General features: G+C 49.1%; 2 protein-coding genes across 2 annotated transcripts; one reads left to right on the forward strand and one right to left on the reverse strand.

The window, feature by feature from the left end:
- Positions 2244–5032, forward strand: LOC8069202 (aspartyl protease family protein 1). The gene is made up of 6 exons (XM_002437558.2): positions 2244–2785; positions 2863–3610; positions 3821–3906; positions 4108–4277; positions 4359–4430; positions 4516–5032. Exons 1-6 carry the CDS (start codon positions 2460–2462, stop codon positions 4737–4739), a joined length of 1626 nt encoding a protein of 541 aa, XP_002437603.1. The 5' UTR covers positions 2244–2459; the 3' UTR covers positions 4740–5032.
- Positions 5240–7999, reverse strand: LOC8065002 (laccase-21). The gene is made up of 5 exons (XM_002438991.2): positions 7837–7999; positions 7193–7344; positions 6850–7109; positions 5623–6762; positions 5240–5545 (listed from the first exon to the last, which is right to left on the reverse strand). Exons 1-5 carry the CDS (start codon positions 7969–7971, stop codon positions 5415–5417), a joined length of 1818 nt encoding a protein of 605 aa, XP_002439036.1. The 5' UTR covers positions 7972–7999; the 3' UTR covers positions 5240–5414.

Genomic DNA, 13828 nt, shown 5'->3' on the forward strand with positions numbered 1-13828 from the left:
AAGCTGAAACGCCAAAAAAACAGCTTGACCGGTGAAGTGGAGCCATGCCAAATCAGACTTTAAACTTGAAGCGTACCTACCTAGAGGAGAAAGGAATTCAAAAGTGATTTTTTGGTCTTTGATCGATGAAACTTGTACAGTACAGATACAACATTATCTATAACTCTTATAAAGCTAAACCTCACTAGATAAATTCTCTCTTCATACAAGGTGTCCACATCGTTCCCCATTAAGTGACCCACTAAATATTCTCTATCTTCATGCAAGGTGTCCACATCATTTCCCACTAAGTCCATATCATCTCATATTAATTACAAAAAAATGACCATGTCATCTATATCATGTGAAATACTTTAAATATTTAATTTATCAACATACAAGTCATGTACATACACTATTTGTTTTATCACCAATTGATTCCTCTATAATGTAACCAAATATTAGTTTTTGTTCTATTAGCTTAGCAATTTTTTACTAGATCTAACACAATAAAATACATGCAAGACAAATTCATATGTATACATACATAATAGACTGAATATCATATAGTAATACTATGTATATAATAATTTATTTTAAGAAAATTCCGCAGCAACGCACGGAGAATTTAACTAGTTACTAATATAACTGCCCCCAAATTAAACCCTAGCTAGAACTAAATACAACAGATAGATCATGGTGTCGTGGCCCCGTTCGCTTGTCTTTTCAGTTATATTTTTTCTACCGACTAACAGTGTTTTTCTCTAATAAATCAACGAACAATATTTTCAATCATAATTTTTCATGGCCAGCGAACAGCCATATGCACTGACAGTGCATGCACATGCACTGACACGCCGTTGACAATTTCGTAGAGCACCAAGAGTCAACGACGTTAACATGCAGGGCATCAAGCACAGAACTGAGCTTCTGAGCCGGTGCAGCAACCCTTACCCTTCAAAGTTTTAAATAAATAGAATATACTAGCAATAAAAATCTTACATAGATAGATAGATGTGTCTTCGAACAGAACAATAATAAGACAACTTATTTATTTTGCAGGAAGCGTAATCTAAGGGCAAATGGTTGGGTTGGACAACCTTAGATTGGTTTCCATATATAAAGAAAAAAACTTAAATTGTTTTAAGATTTTCACTATTTCAACTAGCCAGGACTTAGACGTCATGTGGGACAACACTTCCAACTCCCACCACAATGATAATTATCAACGACGCCGAAGAGTCCAACCCCCCAACTTTGCATATCAGTCCTTCACCTTTCAAAATACTATCCGCGGAGAAGGTATCTGCAAAAATAAGGTTTTGGACAAAATCAGCTTCAGCTGTGCTATAATGGCCTATATCTAGGACTATAAATATGGGTGATCCAACTTGAGATAGTTTCGAAGATATATTATATACTGATATGCCAATATACAATATGTGTATGGGATTTACCAAAAGCTAACTATATGATTGGTTATATACTAATCACAAGTTAAATGATGGAATCTCCTAGTGTTTTGAAGTAGTAATAAAACACTACCACTAGTCACAATATATAGAATTCTCACTAGGAGATATTTAGTAGAAAAATTTTATATTAAATTTTGAATACCAAAACATTAAAAAACCCTCAGCTCATTAGAACAAGTTGAATATTTTGGTTGTGAATAAAAAAAAATCTGAAATTTGGCTTAGAGAAACTTACGTGGGCAGTGGGCGGAGATTTTCCGACTATGAAGCAATGCCTATGCAATCACGTACTAAATCTGTCCTAAAGATATGTAATTCTCGTTATCTAAAAAAAGATATGTAATTCTAGTTCTATTCTTAGTAATTTATAAAAAAATTCAGCAAGAGTATATAGAAACTAAAAAGCATCCAGGTGTACTAATATTCTATGATATGACAAGTTTAGTAACATAAATATTAATAAAACTTATCAATGAAACACGAGATGGCCAACCCAATCTAAAAAAAACTGAGTAATGTCAACACATCCTACATGGTGCTGAAAACAAACACATGCCTAAACAATGGCAAAGTCAAAGCACTCTGCTGAAAGAAAGAAAAAGCAAAGAACATGGTTGCGGAAAATACAGAAAAGGACAAGGGCCTAACCATAAGCCATTAAGAAACAACAGTGACTAATTAATTACTAGATTATCACAGAATGACGGAGTCCTACGCGGAAACGACCCGACTTCCGCTACCGCGCCACGTCCACCATCTTCGTCTTCTTCCACACGGCGGCCAGCCCACTCCGCCCGTCCGCTCCGCACCGTTGACGCCGGCAACACCCCAGCACCGGAGACTTTGACTTGTGCCCGCCGGTCCTCTTCCTCCCCTCGCCTCCCGCCATCTAAACATGTCGGACTCGGTACGCTCCAAACCCACCAACCTCACCACTACCCCGGCCCACCTTTCTTGCGGCCCCTGCACGCCTCCCCGTGCAGCCGGCCAGCCGTGCTCCACGTCATGGCTCAGGCTAACTCCAACCACCGCTGCACGGGCCTCCTCGTGGCCGTCGCCATCGTCGCAGTGTCGTTCCTTGTCGCCGCCGGGGACGCGTCCAGCGTCGGGTTCGACCTCCACCACCGCTTCTCTCCGGTGGTCCGGCAGTGGGCGGAGGCTCGGGGACACCCCTTCGCCGCGCAGGACTGGCCAGCCCGAGGCTCGCCGGAGTACTACTCCGCGCTGTCCCGCCACGACCGCGCCGTCCTCTCCCGCCGCGCCCTCGCCGACGGCGCCGACGGGCTCGTCACCTTCGCCGCCGGCAACGACACCTTACAATACATCGGATCGTGCGTACCGTACCTATCGTGGTTTTCTTCCCCCCCCCAAAACCAAGCTTGGATTGACCTATCGATTTCGATTGCAGGCTGTACTACGCGGTGGTGGAGGTGGGCACGCCGAACGCGACGTTCCTGGTGGCGCTGGACACCGGCAGCGACCTCTTCTGGGTGCCCTGCGACTGCAAGCAGTGCGCGTCCATCGCCAACGTCACCGGGCAGCCCGCGACGGCGCTCCGCCCCTACAGCCCGCGGGAGTCGTCGACGAGCAAGCAGGTGACGTGCGACAACGCGCTGTGCGACCGTCCCAACGGCTGCTCCGCCGCCACCAACGGCAGCTGCCCGTACGAGGTCCAGTACCTGTCGGCCAACACCTCCACCTCCGGGGTGCTGGTGCAGGACGTGCTCCACCTCACCCGGGAGCGCCCAGGCGCCGCCGCCGAGGCCGGGGAAGCCCTGCAGGCGCCCGTCGTGTTCGGGTGCGGGCAGGTGCAGACGGGCACGTTCCTGGACGGCGCCGCCTTCGACGGCCTGATGGGGCTCGGCAGGGAGAACGTGTCCGTGCCCAGCGTGCTCGCCTCAAGCGGCCTCGTCGCGTCCGACAGCTTCTCCATGTGCTTCGGCGACGACGGCGTCGGCCGCATCAACTTCGGCGACTCCGGCAGCAGCGGCCAGGGCGAGACGCCCTTCACCGGCCGGAGAACGCTGTACAACGTGAGCTTCACGGCCGTCAACGTCGAGACCAAGTCGGTGGCGGCGGAGTTCGCCGCCGTCATAGACTCTGGCACGTCCTTCACCTACCTCGCCGACCCGGAGTACACGGAGCTCGCCACCAATGTGAGTCCCTGTCCCTCTATATAATATATGCTCGTCGAATGTTGGTTAGTATTGTACAGTAAGGCATCTGAAGTATAGAATCTTTGCCATGAATCCATGATATACTAATAAAACCGATTAGATGAAGATGATGTTTTTTTCTACCGTACCAAAAAAAAGATGATTAAGTTTTTTTCAACTCATGTCTCTGTTGCCTTGGTGTTGATGCAGTTCAACTCGCTGGTCCGCGAGAGGAGAACCAATTTCAGCAGCGGCTCTGCAGATCCTTTTCCCTTCGAATACTGCTACGCACTCGGGTAAACAACACAAACAAAGCCGCCCCTCTCCACTTGCTGTTCTTCTTCAATCTGATTCTTGTCTCACATCACTGTTCATGATTAGATTAGTGGCCGTAATTAATCTGAGTATTTTCTAGGAACAAACAAACAAACAAACAAAACCGTGCTTGTGATCGTTTTGCATATCTTCTGACGTCTGCGATTGATGTGAGAGTGCAGCCCGAACCAGACAGAGGCGCTGATCCCGGACGTGAGCCTGACGACCAAGGGGGGAGCCCGGTTCCCGGTCACCCAGCCGGTCATCGGCGTCGCCTCCGGCCGTACCGTGGTCGGTTACTGCCTGGCGATCATGAAGAATGACCTCGGCGTCAATTTCAACATCATCGGCCGTAAGCATATCCAAGGCCCCCCCGCCGTGTTCGCCATCGTTTCTTCTTGCTTTGCTGACAGTGAACTTCATGCGCGTGCAGAGAACTTCATGACGGGGCTCAAAGTCGTCTTCGACCGGGAGAAATCCGTCCTGGGCTGGGAGAAGTTCGACTGTAAGATCGCGCACCTCTGACCTCTCTCTCATTGTCACGACGGGCGAATTCTTGCAGCAACTGACACCTCTCGTGCCGCTTGCAGGCTACAAGAACGCCAGGGTGGCGGACGCGCCGGACGGGAGCCCAAGCCCAGCCCCGGCGGCGGACCCGACCAAGATCACGCCGCGGCAGAACGACGGCAGCAGCAACGGGTTCCCCGCCGCGGCGCCCCTGCCGAGGTCGGCCGGCTCGCGCAACGCCGCTGCCAGCGCGCTGGGGGCGGGAGGCCTCTCGCTGCTGATGCTGGTAGCTGCAACGCTCGTCTGACGCCGGTGACTGGGATTGTTCACGCCGGCCACGGCGGCTTCCTGCTGTGCTTGTGTACAGACTACAGAGTACAGACTATACAGCTCGATTTTGGTTCAGAGTTCAGACTTCTGATACATAGATGATTCATTGTAGTTTATATGGGATGGAATATAGGATACAGTTTTGCTGATTGGTGTGGATGAGATGGTATTACTCATTTACTCCTTTCACTGATGAAAGGCGTTCTGTATTCTGGATTTCTGATACGTTTCATGAATATATACCAATAAAAGTACAGTCTGTTTTTGCGATGTTTTAAGTTCCGACAATGCCTAGACAAAACTGTACGCTAGTGCAGGCAATCAGGCATTGCACTCTTTGTGATCTAAATTCAGTTTAAATGTTTAATAGGCTAGTACCATTAGTTTTTTGAACGAACAGGCTATACAGGAGAAAAAAAGTCGAAGTTAACAATCTGCATTTCTGAGCTCGGTGTTGTTTTTCTTCTGAACCGAAAACAAAACCTGAGTTTTATCTCTGAAACTAAATTTCTTTTTGAGTGAAAGAGTATGAGTTTTTTTCCTGATGAAAATGCGACAAACAATTCTACTTGATCTTGTTGTCAGCAATGTCATAAATAGAAACTGTCATGAGACCAAACATTGTCAGTCATGCCCTGTTGGTTTCATCAGCTCAACACTGAGGCATGTTCCAAGGAGGCCGCATCATCTTGGCATCAGCAGCCTTGCCATCTTTCACGATGAACACAGTGTCCATTCCCCACACCATATGGCGATCAAAGTGGCAATGCACGAACCACACCCCTGAATTGTGAACAAGCACAAGTCAGTCGCACAAAAATCACTGTAAATCCGTGGTCGTCAGTGGCCAGGTTGCTCACCGGGGTTGTCCGCGCGGAATCGTATGGCGGCCCAGCCGCCTTTGGGCACGGCGACCGTGTTCTGCAGCGGCGGGTCGGCGAGGTTGTATCCGGCAGTGTCCCTGCACTCGTCGAAGTTGCCTAGCCCACGCCCCACGACGTAGAAGCTGAAGCCGTGCAGGTGCATTGGATGGCTCTCCATGCCGAGCACGGCCGTGTCCTGGAACACAACCTCCACGGCGGCGCCGTGCTCTAGCACCTTCACCCTGGTGCCGCGCTCGGCGGCCGCGCCGATGCGCCCGGACGCCCGCACGCCGGGGTCGGTGAAGTTGAACGCAAATGGCGGGTGGTCGGGGAAGTCCGCCTGGTACACACCGCGTCCGGAGCCAAAGCGGCGGCGGTAGTAGGCGCGGAGGAGGTCCATGGACGACGGGTTCACGAAGCTCGCGTTGTTCAGGCTCGCCGCGAAGCGGGCGCCGCCGGGGCCGCTGCAGGGCGCGGTCGCCGTGCAGGGGAGCAGGTTCACGGCCATCGTCACGACCAGGCGCTCGTCCACGCGCGCCGGCACGTCAACCGGGTGCTCCACGCTCGCTAGGGACCGGAGCCGCGCCGTGTACGCGTTCGCCGCGCCGATGTCGTTCACGGCCGGCAGGGTGGCGGTGGGGAAGACGGGCGGTCGTCGTCTTGGCGTGCCCCGCCGCCACCGATGCGCCGCTGTGTATTCCAGGATGGCCGTGGCGGTGCTGTTGTTGAAAGGGATGGTGGTGTCGGACGCGAACGTCCTCGCCGCCATGTAGTACCGGCACCGGCCTCCGGCGCCGCGGTCGTCGGCGTCCAGGAGCGCGTCCACGGTCTGCCCCGGCGCCACCATGATGTGCTCGGTGGTGAACGGCTTCGTGTAGCGCGCGTCCGTGGCCACCACCGTCAGGCGGTGTCCAGCCACGGCGAAGAACATGTCGTTAGTTAGGCCCGCGTTGATCAGCCGGAGCAGGTACGTCTTGCCGCTCTCCACGGCGACGACGGAGGTGCCGCGCCTCGAGCACGGGAACAGGTCCCCCGGCTCGCCGTTGATGGTATTGGCGTCGGACAGCTTGACGTCGCGCCCGGTTCGCATGGTGTCCTCGAGCAGGTCGTTCGCGTCGTCGTCACGCCACCACTCGCCTGCACATGCAGATTCGCAAGCGCGTGGGCCGGCGGCATTGCGTGCACCGTATAGCTCCGACGAGGTAGCGCGGCGTGCGTACGTACCGAGGATGATCGGCGGCAGCTCCTCCACGCGCACCCTCTTGTGGAGCTGGAAGGGGAAGGTGGTTCCGCGCCTGGGGAGGACGACGATGGCGCCGTGCACGGTGGCGCGGTCGAAGCCGGTGTGCGCGTGCCACCACAGCGTGCCCTCCTCCTGGGAGAGGATGACCCGGTAGGTGAAGGAGGCGCCGGGCTTGATGGGGCACTGCGTGATGTACTCCGGCCCGTCGGACCACGGGTTCCGCGGCTGATCCACGCCGTGCCTGCACGCGCATCATCATCAGCGCTTGCACGAACGCCGACCGACGACGACGCCGCCATGGAGGATTACAGGTAAGGTACGTACCAGTGAATGGTGATGTTCTTGTCGCCATGGTTGCGGACGTTGACGACGACGACGTCGCCCTTGCACGCGCGGATGGTGGGGCCGGGGAACTGGCCATTCACGGTGAGGATGCTCTTCTGCCGGCAGAGCCTGGTGAGGCTAACCCTCTTTACCTGCCAACCAAACACACACAAACCATGCGGGCGATCATGCTAGCTAGAGGCAGCTCGTAGTAGTAACAGTGGTACATCTCTCTAGAACAAGAAACCATTTTTTTCCAGATTGCATTTTCTGTTCTTATTAGTGCAGGATTTTCATGATGAAATTCAGAGATTTTCATGGCAAGAAGAGATTTGCATTGGAGAAATAGAAGGACACCAGAGTCATGAACAAAAGAGCAACATTTTCGACATCAACATGGTCACCAAAATACAACTGTTAATTCAAAGCTACAACTAAGATCTTACCCACCAACAAACCATGAAGAAGGATATCTTGTAACAACTACTAGTACTAACTACTCGTACTACGATTATTTTTTTCAAGAAAACAAAAAAAACAAAATCATGGATCGAGGAGGACTGAACAGAGCAGATGGAGGACTGAATGGTCATTGAAATTTGACACAAACAGAAATATACCCTAGATGAACTAGTGCTACTTACGAGGAAAGAATAGTGATGAACCGTGGAGGCCTGCACGGCAGGGCAAACTGCTGCAACTCCAAAGGCCAAGAGCACAGCCAGTTGCAGGAGCCGGAGCAGCCCTGCTGCTGTGGGTGTGTCAGCAACAGCACCCATGGCCAGGGCTCACCGGCTTTAGCTTTGGTGATCGACGGGAACGAAAGCGGAGTACTACAACTTTGATTTTTCCCCCCTTTTATTTATGTAAATGAAAGTATGAAACAATGAATGCGGTCGAACAGATTTGGGGAGTGTTTAATTGGAGATTTTTTTTGCTATACTTGGAAGAAAGCTTAGAGAAAATCTGACAGGGGTATATTAATTAATTAGAGCAATCACCCTAGTTTAGACTTTGTTGTGTGTATATCAAATTAATTAGTGTGCACATATATGCACCCGAAGACGCAGCCATTAATGGTTCCCCTTGCAGCATGGATTTAGACAAAAGTGAATGCTTCTGACTTTTTTTTCTCTGGACCATGGAACTATGAACTATCCACAGGCTCGCAGCGGTGAAGCAGAGTCTCCTAGGTAGAATTGTTATTTGTAGCTTAAGTTTCTAGAACGAACCTTTTCCTCATGAAGTTTTTAGTTTGAATTGATAGTTGCATGTAACTCAATCTGCAGTGGCAGACAAGCGGATTCAATTCATTTCGAAATTTGAACTAGAATCAAATTGCTGGGAAAAAAAAACATTCTAAATCAGGGTATGCCAAACGGGTAGAGAAATTGACAGTCACACATAAATATCAAAATGGTGCTGGTACAAGCCTGCAAGGGTAAATGGTACAAGTCATTTTAAGCTGCAAGGGTAAAGGGTACAAGTCATTTGAAGGTAAAACAACATTTCATCCGAAAGCCAACACAAATAGAAGGAATCTATAAAAATCATTGATTATGCCTTGTGTCTTGTGCTCTATTCATCATCCTTCGAATAGCTCTTGGAGCATTGCTTCCAACTTTAGTGGACTGGTTTTTGGGTTGGTATTTGGTAACTTCGTTATCCACTCTGTATAGTATAGCCTGGAATGATTTTGTTGGTGATAACTTTGCGCAGCTCTCTCCTGAGCCCAGGATCTGGGACCTTCCAATGCCTTTGGGTGGTGTACATTTTCTGAAATTCGGACTCAAACTTGGACAACGGGGAGTAGTTTTTCCCTAAGCAAAGAGGAGTAGTAGGATTGAATAAGCATGACAACACACCAAGGACCTTGGTTGCTTTGTGGCGACTTCAACATGATCTACCGAGCATAAGATAAAAACAATGGGCGCCTGGACCGTCGCTGCATGAGACGATTCGGAGCTTTCCTCAACCAAGCGCGCCTAGAGGAACTAAACCTTGTGGGAAGGAAGTTCACTTGGTCCAGCCAACGTCAGCACCCGACGCTGGAGCTTCTTGATCGGGTGTTCGCCTCGGTGGAGTGGCCTAACCATGTACTCAAAGCGCTATCGTCTGACTGCTCTGATCACTGCCCGCTGCTGTTGCAGCTTCAAGCGTTGTCAGGTACCAAACACCGTTTTCGGTTTGAGTCCTTTTGGGTCAAGTTACCCGGATTCCTTCAAACAGTTGAAGAGGCATGGACGCCGACGCCCACAGAGGCGGATCCATTTCGTGTGCTGGATTACAAACTTCGGCGAGTGAGCTTTGACAGCCTGGAGGTGATTGGTAGCGTCCGCCTCCAACTTGCCATGGCCAGGGAGGTGATTCGGTCGTTCGATGAAGCTCAGGAGTGCAGGGAGCTGGCATTGTGGGAGAGGGAGCTGCACAAAAGGCTCAAGCTGAGGGTGCTGGGACTGGCTTCGTTGGCGCGTACAATCGCCAGGCAACGGTCCAGGGTGCTCTTCCTGGCTGAAGGTGACGCAAATACCAGATTCTACCACCTCTAGGCTTGCCACCGGAACCACAAATGCAGGATCGATTCACTTCATGTACACGGAGCTGAAGTGGTCAGTGATGAATGGCAGATGCTCTGTACGAGTACTTCAACAACATCATGGGGATTAATTTTGAGAGATCCAGAAGCCTCAATCTGGCAGAAATCGGGGTGCCGACTGAGGACTTGTCGGACCTTGAGGCAATGTTCACTGAAGATGAAGTACGATCTGTCATCCAAGAATTGCCCAACGACAAAGCTCCAGGCTCGGATGGCCTAATAGGCCTCTTCTATAAAATTTCTTGGGAAATCATCAAAGTGGACATCCTGAACTCCTTCAACGCATTCTGGGCAAGGGACAGGCGCAGCTTCAATCATCTAAATGAGGCCTTCATGATATTACTCAAGAAGAAGGCGCAGCCGATGGAGATCAGGGATTACCGGCCAATCAGTCTCATACACAGCTTTGGTAAGCTGATCACTAAGTGCCTTTCAAGAAGGCTGGCGCCATACCTGGACAGACTGGTGATGAAGAACCAAAGTGTGTTCATCAAAGGAAGGTGCATTCATGATAGCTTTCGTCAAGTGCAGCTCACCTGCAGGGCTCTTCATGCTTCACGGATACCAGCGTTGCTGCTCAAGATAGACATCACAAAGGCGTTTGACACGGTGTCTTGGGCCTTCCTCCTTGAGGTAATGCAGCACATGGGCTTCGGACAGCGGTGGCGAGACTAGGTTTCTGTCATCCTGTCCACGTCTAGCACCAAGATACTTCTAAATGGACAACCCGAAAGACAGATTTGCCACGCTCGCGGCCTTCGTCAGGGGACCCATTATCGCCCATGCTGTTCGTCCTTGTCATGGAAGTTCTCAATAGATTCTTACTATGGATCGAAGAGCGGCAACTCCTAACTCCTCTGCGCTGTGTGGCGGGCTGCAGGGTGAACTTATACGCGGACGACCTAGTTGTCTTCCTCACTCCACAGGCAGGTGACCTCCGGTTCGTGAAGGCGGCTCTTGCGATCTTTGGCTTGGCTTCTGGACTTTTCTCCAACATGGAGAAGAGTGTCGCATCCCCAATTCACTGCAGTGACCTCGACATCGCTAGGGTTCGGGATATCCTCTCCTGTCATGTGAAGGAATTCCTGTGCCGCTACCTAGGAGTTCCACTTCCGGTGCGCAAGATAAGAAGATCGGATGAACAACACCTAATAGACAAGATTGCAACACGTATACCGACCTGGAAGGGGAATTTGCTGAATGCTGTTGGGCGGACAGCCTTGGTTAAAGCGACCATGTCAGCCATCCCGGTTCACATGTCCATCGCTCTCTGTCTCTCCTCGTGGGCGCTGCATTCCATTGACAAACTTCGTCGAGCTTTCCTCTGGTCGGGGACCGACTCTGTAGGTGGTGGGAAATGTAAGGTGGCGTGGGAGACTGTTTGCCGTCCAAAAGAGCTGGGCGGCCTGGGAGTGGCGGGATCACATTACTCAGCGCGGCACCACTAGGCGATCTCAGCTTGGCTCCACTAATCACGCGGCGCGAGCGATGTTCCAGGCGGCAACGGTGCTCACCCTGGGAAATGGACGTTCAATCCTATTCTGGTCTAACAGGTGGCTGGACTGTTAAAGAGATCATGCCTCTGATCTTTGCATCGGTGGGATCAAGAAAGAGAGGAGCAATAGTAGCCAAAGCCCTACATAACCACAATTGTACATAACCACAATTGGGTGCGCCATATCACTGCGCCTCTAACAATGCAGGTGCTCCTGGAGTTTGATAAGCTATACGACATGGTGGAGCGCTTTAGCCTATCGGATGCTCCAGACACCTTCACCTGGACGCTCTCAGCTGATCGTGCTTACAGTGCGGCATCGGCCTATGGCGCAATGTTCCTGGGTTGTTCAATGCCGTTAGGTGCCAAGCAAACTTGGAGGATTGCTGCTTCGCCGAGAGTGCGTTTCTTCTTCTGGCTTGTCATGCATGGTTGTTGTTGGACAGCTGACAGGAGATTTCGACACGGACTACAAACTTCCAATACATGCATTATCTGTGACCAGGAGGTTGAGACCATAGACCATATCCTCCTCGGCTGCTATTTATGTCGAGAAGTTTGGGAACCATGGCTCGCCAAGCTTGGTGTCCAAGGGGTGGTCATACTGTGTGAGGAACCAACCATGGAATGGTGGATACAGAGCAGAAAACTTGTCCCAAAGCCTGCTCGTCGTGGGTTTGATTCACTGTTCTTTCTCATCAGCTGGATGATCTAGAAGGAAAGGAATGCGAGGACTTTTGGTGGAGCTGCGGTTTCGCCGAACGAACTGCAGGCGATGATCCAGGACGAAGTTCAGGCTTGGGGCTTGGATGGTTTTAGAAAGCTATTGGCAATTTCTCTATAGTTGTTGTTCTGCCCTCGTCGCGCTTTCTTGCCTGCTCCAAAATGTAATCTTGTTTGAGTGTCCTACGCCTCCAGAGCTTGGGTAACCTGGGATTACCGATGCTCTGAGGACTCTGTAACAAAACTCCTTTCTGCTTAATGAAAAACATGCTTAGGCATGATCATTAAAAAAACAACACTAGTGCCCATGATACTTGTAGATATCTCTCCATAAGGCCCTCGATTTTGTAAGTGAGTTCGATATCTATGGATCGTTGTGGATATCTCTCCATAAGGCCCTCGATTTTGTGAGTGGGATGGGATCGATATCGTTGGATCGTCTTTGGGGAGAATAAAAATAAAGGTTGTGTATCTGCTGGATGTTGTAAACGTTGTTGAGCAAGAATAAGAACCTGAGGCCTTGATCTAGAGAAATGACTTTGATATGTTGGCAAGCTTTTCCTGTAGACAAGACACCGTCTCCATTGGGTCATACTTAGTTGTATTCAACTATTGGGTCGTGTACTTCTAATAAAAACCAAATAGACATGGGGCTATCTTTTGGGGTATCATATATTAGGAACCCCCATTAGTGTGTTCAAGGTACAATTACTTAGCCTAGGGGCTTTTGAGATAATATTTAGGGCCCATTTATAGCCTCTAGAACCCTTTCATAATTACGAACCCCACCATAGAAATTAATGAAAACTTCCCCTCGTACCTATACCCTATAAAAAGGGAGAGAGAGAGAGGGAAGATAGAAAGGGACTTCCACTCACTCATTTGGCTCTATCTCTCTCATTCTCCTCAGTCCCACCACTCTCATATTCAGTCTAAGACCCATTAGGAGGCCCATTTGCTGGCCAAATATAGTCTTTACAAAATACCATGTCAGTTTCAAATTATAAGTTGTTTTGGCTTATAATGTAGTTTAAACTTATCTAAGTTTGGTGAAGTCTACAGAAAAATATGTAAACATCTATAATATCAAACAAGATTTATTAGATACTATTTGGACAAAAAAATCACTCAAGAAGAGATCTAGCACCTTGTTCATATTCCAAATGATCTATGTTGAAGAATGTTATGATCTAGATTTGTGCCTAACACTCTGAAACTAAAATGTGTTTGATTAGATTGTTACATTTTTAGTCTTTGTATTCAGAGTTATGCACCAAGCGAAACCAATCATGACATCTAGCACCTATTGAATTGCATCCTAGATCGAGAGTGTGGATGAGTTAAGTCTATGGGGTGTTGGGGAGCAAATGGAGTTTGTTCTTTTCAAAGTGGATAACACAACGCAAACTAATTGCATTAGCTTTGTAGGACGCTATGTAAGTAAAAACAAAAGAGTTAAATAGTTTCTATGGCATATTGATTTGCTGTAAAATAACTTTAGATTTAGAGTCAGCTAGACGAACGTTGTTTAGTATTGCTTGTTCTTATTATCTAAGAATGGATGACAAATAATTATATATTTTCTTGTCTTAAAAAATTGTACCACAAAGATTGTCATGGGTGGTGTCCATGGTTGTATCGTCGGTTGCAAATAATAATATCTATGATTTAACTATTTTTATATATTGTTGATGGTGAATTTTACCACAGCCACTCAAGTGGATACCTTATTCTACAATATATGTCACATATCATAACATACTTTATTTTAAGGTTTTGTAGAAGATTTTTCACATATATATATATACATACTCAAACTTGT

The sequence above is a fragment of the Sorghum bicolor genome, chromosome 10 (genome assembly GCF_000003195.3).
Source record: "Sorghum bicolor cultivar BTx623 chromosome 10, Sorghum_bicolor_NCBIv3, whole genome shotgun sequence".
NCBI lineage: Eukaryota > Viridiplantae > Streptophyta > Magnoliopsida > Poales > Poaceae > Sorghum > Sorghum bicolor.

Coding starts and splice junctions, on each gene's coding strand:
- LOC8065002 (XM_002438991.2), bottom strand. CDS start 7,971: ATGGGTGCTGTTGCTGACACACCCACAGCAGCAGGGCTGCTCCGGCTC. Junction 6,763..6,849: donor GCTGCCGCCGATCATCCTCG/GTACGTACGCAC, acceptor CTGCATGTGCAG/GCGAGTGGTGGCGTGACGAC. Junction 5,546..5,622: donor ATTCCGCGCGGACAACCCCG/GTGAGCAACCTG, acceptor TTCACAATTCAG/GGGTGTGGTTCGTGCATTGC.
- LOC8069202 (XM_002437558.2), top strand. CDS start 2,460: ATGGCTCAGGCTAACTCCAACCACCGCTGCACGGGCCTCCTCGTGGCC. Junction 2,786..2,862: donor ACCTTACAATACATCGGATC/GTGCGTACCGTA, acceptor TTTCGATTGCAG/GCTGTACTACGCGGTGGTGG. Junction 3,611..3,820: donor ACACGGAGCTCGCCACCAAT/GTGAGTCCCTGT, acceptor GTGTTGATGCAG/TTCAACTCGCTGGTCCGCGA.